Genomic DNA, 5,512 nt, shown 5'->3' with positions numbered 1-5,512 from the left:
GTTACTCGTGCTCGCTGCCCGCGACAGCGGCCCCCGCCGCGCTCCCGGGCCGGTGGCGGCGCGCCACGGCCCCAGGCGGGGCGGGGCGGGGCCGGCCCTCCGCGACATGGCGGCGCGGCCGGGCGGCCGGGGAGGCGCCGAGCGGCGCCCGCGGGGCGTGAATAAAGGGCGGCGGGCGGGGCCGCGGCGCTCTGGGAAGCGCGGGGCCGGCGGCAGCGGCGGCGGGTGAGAGGGGCCGGCGGCGGGAGGTGGGAGGCCGGCCCGGCAGGGCAGGGGCGGAGCGGGGCCGGGCCGGGCGGGGGCCGTCGGCTGACGGCCTGCGCCCGCCATGACCAGGGCGCAGCTGACGCGAACGGGGATCCTGCGGATGGCGCTGGGCGGTGGCGCCGCCGATCCGCTGCTGCCGGCGGAGAGTGAGGAGGGCCGGCAGGCGCCCTTCCTGCTGCGGGCCCTGCGCATCGCCGTGGTGGTCTGCCTCTACTGGTTCACCTCCATCGCCATGGTCTTCCTCAACAAGTACCTGCTGGACAGCCCCTCGCTGCGCCTCGACGCCCCCGTCTTCGTCACCTTCTTCCAGTGTGCCCTGACGGCTGCCCTCTGCCTGGGCCTCAGCCTGGGGGTGGCCTGCGGGCCCCCCTGCCCCAGCCTGCCCACCCTCCGCCTCGACCCCAAGGTGTCCCGCAGCGTCCTGCCCCTCTCCGCCGTCTTCATCGGCATGGTCACCTCCAACAACCTCTGCCTCAAGCATGTCGGCGTGGCCTTCTACAACGTGGGCCGCTCCCTCACCACTGTCTTCAACGTGCTGCTCTCCTACCTGCTCCTGAAGCAGACCACCTCCCTCTATGCTCTCCTGGCCTGTGGAGTCATCATAGGTGAGGGGGAGTGGGAGGGGGATGCACCATAACCTCGGAGAGCTGGACGTGGGGTGTCTTCCCTTGGGAAGCCATGCCCATGTGCCTGGTGGCTCCTTGGTGAGGTGGAGTAGCTCAGGGCTCCTGCCTTGCTCTGCCTTGGGCATCCTGCTTTGCATGTCTGGAGGTAACTCATTAAGAAGGAAAATTACTCTTACTTGGCTATGGCTTCCTTTTTCCTTTGAGCACTAAAAGCTCTCTACTCTCTAATGAAGTTTAGCTTGCCTTACCTCCCCCCGCAGCCTCTCCCAGAGCTCATCAAACAGCAGGTGGCTTTCTGTTCTCAAGGGCTTGTTGATTATTGACTTTGGTAACAATAGCAGCATTTATGTCAGCACTGTTGGGATCATGCAATGAAGCCAGCCAACTCTGACAGGTTGAATGCATGTGATGAAGGGTTAGCTGACCAAACGTAAACCACCACCAGAAGATCTGGTCCTGTGGTTAGGACGTAGGATAGGGTATTGGCTGGCTTAATGAGAATTGCTTGCAAGTCTCATTCCAAAGGCACCGGTAGTGCCAAAAGCTACTTTTCACTGGAAGGCCATTTAGAATCACAGAATGGTTTGGGTTGGAAGGGACCTTAAAGATCACCTAGTTCTGACCCCCCTGCCATGGTCAGGGACACCTTCCACTAGGTCAAGTTGCTCAAAGCCTCATCCACCTTGAACACCTCCAAGGATGGGGCATCCACAACTTCTCTGGGCAACCTGTCCCAGTGTTTCACCATGCTCATTGTAAAAAATTTCTTCCTTATATCTAATTGAAATCTCCCCTCTTTCAGTTTAAAGCCATTGCCCTTTGTCCTATCACTACACACTCTCTCCAGCTTTCTTGCAGGCCCCCTTTAGGTACTGGAACGCTGCTGTAAGATCTCCCTGGAGCCTTCTCTTCTCCAGGTTGAACGACCCTGATTTTCTCAGCCTGTCTTCATAGGAGAGGTGCTCCAGGCCTCAGATCAACTGTGTGGCCCTCGTCTGCACCTGGTCCAACAGCTCCATGTCGTTCTTATGTTGGGGGCCCCAGAGCTGAATGCAGTATTCTAGGTGGGGTCTCACGAGAGCAGAGTAGAGGGACAGAATCACCTCCCTTGACCTGCAAAGGCTTGTGAAATGTTGACTTCAGTCTGGTTCCTGGTGGACATGTGTTTGCTTTGATGCTTAGACAAGTAGATGAACTTGAATGAGAATGAGATAAGATAATCTCCTCTCCATAGAAGAGGTGGACAGGAACGGAACTACCACTTTCTCTACTTAAGTGATGCAAGGAGTTGCCTTCAGCTAGTCATGTGTTTGGATTTTGCAAAGGACTATGGCCTCTGCTGGCCTTACAGGGTTTCTCTATGACTGTCCCCTGACGCTATCCCCTTTTGCTGTGGGAGCATTGCCCATATGCCTGTAGCAGCATAGCTGAGTGTCCTCTGTAGCCTGACGCAACGCCCTTCCCTGTCTGTGTGTTGAACCCATCTGTATTTGGGCTTAGTTTAAAGCACGTTAGCTGCTTTGCAGGCAGCTTGCCAGATAGCTTCCAACATGAGGCAGCTAATGGAGAGGCAGTGCAGTGCTCCTTCAGTAGCTCATTTCCCCTTTTATGTTTTGCTTATGAGCTGGATGGGGAGAGGTCTCCCTCTCTGCCCTGGAGACACAAAGCCTGTAGCTCCTGTTTGGGAGGTGGTTAAAGAGTGCATTACCCATCAAAGAAGTTTAATGTGGTGAAGGTACTGCACTCATTTTCTGCCTTGTTATTTTTTTTTGATCAAGCTTCTTAATATTACATCCATGTTTTTACTTTTTTTAAAAAACCTTGAGGAATATTTCTTGCTACCTGTGCATCAGTTTGCTGCCTTCTCAATTGAAAAAAAAAAAAAAATCATATGATCTTCTAAAAAAAAGACCTATACACAAAGAGTAGCTTTAACTTTAGTTCATGGTTCTTTGGAGTAACAGTCTCTAAACTCATGCTGTCTGCTCAGTGTGGGAATTGGTTCTCTGAGATTGAATGATAGCACAGTAAATTACTCACACTCTCAAAATAAATCTTCCCAGGACACTAGTCATGACACTTTGTGGGTTCACTTAATAGAAAGGGGAAGCCTTTAAGGCCTGTCTCTGCTCGTGGTTGTTCAGTATACAGTAGATGATGAATTGCTGACTGTATGTTTTGAGTCCTTCAGCAGTTGCTCAAATGATGCCTGATTTGTTTGATTGCAGGTGGCTTCTGGCTGGGTGTTGACCAAGAAGGAGCAGAGGGCACTCTCTCATGGACGGGTATATTCTTTGGGATCTTAGCAAGCCTGTGTGTCTCACTCAATGCCATCTACACCAAGAAGGTGCTGCCCGTGGTGGATGGTAGCATCTGGCGCCTGACCTTCTACAACAATATTAATGCTTGTGTCCTCTTCTTCCCTCTCATGATGCTGCTGGGCGAGTTCCGTACTCTCTACCACTTCGACAAGCTGGGGAGCCCCAGTTTTTGGGGCATGATGACCCTGGGGGGAGTGTTTGGCTTTGCCATTGGATATGTGACTGGACTTCAGATTAAGTTCACTAGCCCACTCACCCACAACGTATCTGGGACAGCCAAGGCCTGTGCCCAAACAGTGCTGGCTGTTATCTACTTTGAGGAGACAAAGAGCTTCTTGTGGTGGACGAGTAACTTAATGGTTCTGGGGGGCTCCTTCGCCTACACGTGGGTGAAAGGGCTGGAGATGAGAAAGGTGCAAGAGGACTCCAGTGACAAAAGCAGTGAAAGAAATGAGACTGGTGTGTAGGCAGCTCCTGCACCTCCATTTCTGTGCCTGAGAAGTTAACCTTTGGTGCTCCTTTCTTCCCGGGGAGAAGATGAGCAAGGAGCAGGAAGAGAAATCACTTGTAAAGTGTATTGAGAACTGTGTCAGGAACCAGAGCCAAAGACCTGACTGGATCATGTTTTATTTGTGGGATCTCGTCCTGTATCGGAGTTTGGGAGAGCATGTGTGTAGAGAGCAATCAGTTTTTTTTGTGATCTTTTTTAAAATGAATGTTGCTATTGATCTAATCTGGGCAATTTGCATTTCTGGGAGGGGGTGGGCTCATAGCAGACAAAGTCTGGGATGGGAGCTTTGTGTAGTTAGGGTCTAGAATTAACAGAATGAACGCAGCCTGAAGTTACACAATCCTGTACCTCCACGTGAGGAAGAGGCACGTAGCCCGGCAGTCCCCGATAGGCTCCAGTAAACTGTTCTGCTGTAAAAGAATTGGTAACAGTTACTCTTCCTGTTGCCCCATTTCAGTGCAAAGGATGGGAAATTCCTTCTGGTCCTGCACAAGCCTAAGCAGCACTGGTGCCTTCAAATCTTCTTTCCAAAGAGTCAGTATTGTGTCCTGCTGAGGTCTCTTCTGTGTTTCTCATCCACCTGGTTTCTTAGTTCCAGAAATCATGCTAAGAATCAGAAATGGAAACTTCTCATTCCCCCTGTACCATGTTCCGTGAGGGAGAGCATGGTCTCTCAAGTGGTGTTTCTCGCGGAGGAGTGAGCTTGGCCTCTGCCTCTCTCGGTGACAGCCAGGAGGGGAAAAGTTACTCTGAAGCACTTGTTTCTGTGGAGCAGAGATCTCAGTTCATGGGGTTGCAATACTTGTCCCCTTTATCCTCTACGTAGGGGGTAGGTTGTGTTTTTAAAAGGGGTCGTTACTGATTAGGCTTGTTTCAGGGGGCTTGTTCCATACATACCTTTGTCTTTTGGCTTGTTCCTTTTAAACACCTCCCACAGCAAGCACAATGAATCCTTCAACCCAAAAAAAAAAATCCTGATTTTGCTCAGCTGCATCAATCCCTTTACTTGAAATGTGCTGCTGAACAGTTAGTTCTGCAGAAATCTCTGCTGAAATCTCTGGCCTCCATCTGGCCCTGTCCAAGTGCCTCCTGAGGTTACTCTGTGCTGTTATTTCCAATCCCAGGGGTCAGCAGCAACATCCTGTAGTCAGCTGCAATATCGCACCAGCTTCCTAAATCCCTGGCCCCTTTATATTTAAAGGCTTATTTGGATTCTGGGCAGTTGATGTGACTGCTTTGTACCCTGCACCGTGGATGCCCTGTGTGTGATGTCTGGCCACTCCTATAGAAGGACACTCCATTTCTGTCCAGAATATGTTCCCATCTAATTTCGAGAGGCTCCTGCTCGAGGTTTCATGACCACAAGTACCTTCTCACTCCTTTTCAGTGCAGGCTGCCTTTTTTTTTTTTTTTTTTTTTTTTTTTTTTTTTTTTTTTAAACTGGAACTGACATTTTTAATCTTGCACGTACCGAATTGTAACGGCCAAACCCAAACCTGCTGAATAAAGTCGGGGGTCGCTCTCTGGGTCTGATAGGGGGTGGAAGCGACGGTAGCAGTGTATCGTCATGGCGGGGGGGGGGCACGGGACACCGGCGACACCCCCCGCGCCCACCTCCGGGTTCGGCCGCTGGGGGGCGGTAGAGCGCCTCTAGAGCCCAGCCCCCCCAGGTCCGTCCTGCGCCCGCCCCGCCGCGCTGATTGGCTGACGCCGCGTATGCGGCGTCAGCCAATCAGCGCGGCGGGGCGGGCGCAAGCGGCGCGTGGGGGCCGCGGCGGTAGTTGGCG

General features: G+C 52.6%; 1 protein-coding gene across 1 annotated transcript; it reads left to right on the top strand.

The window, feature by feature from the left end:
- The first annotated feature begins 328 nt into the window (after positions 1-328).
- SLC35C1 (solute carrier family 35 member C1) lies at positions 329-3,843 on the top strand. Its single transcript, XM_009993055.2, has 2 exons — positions 329-872; positions 3,122-3,843. The coding sequence occupies exons 1-2, from the start codon at positions 329-331 to the stop codon at positions 3,679-3,681; spliced, it is 1,104 nt and encodes a 367-aa protein (XP_009991357.2). The 3' UTR covers positions 3,682-3,843.
- Positions 3,844-5,512: the final 1,669 nt, after the last annotated feature.

This window comes from Tauraco erythrolophus, chromosome 6 (assembly GCF_009769465.1).
Source record: "Tauraco erythrolophus isolate bTauEry1 chromosome 6, bTauEry1.pri, whole genome shotgun sequence".
In the NCBI taxonomy this organism is placed as follows: domain Eukaryota; kingdom Metazoa; phylum Chordata; class Aves; order Musophagiformes; family Musophagidae; genus Tauraco; species Tauraco erythrolophus.
This window is presented reverse-complemented; position numbering and strand designations above follow the sequence as displayed.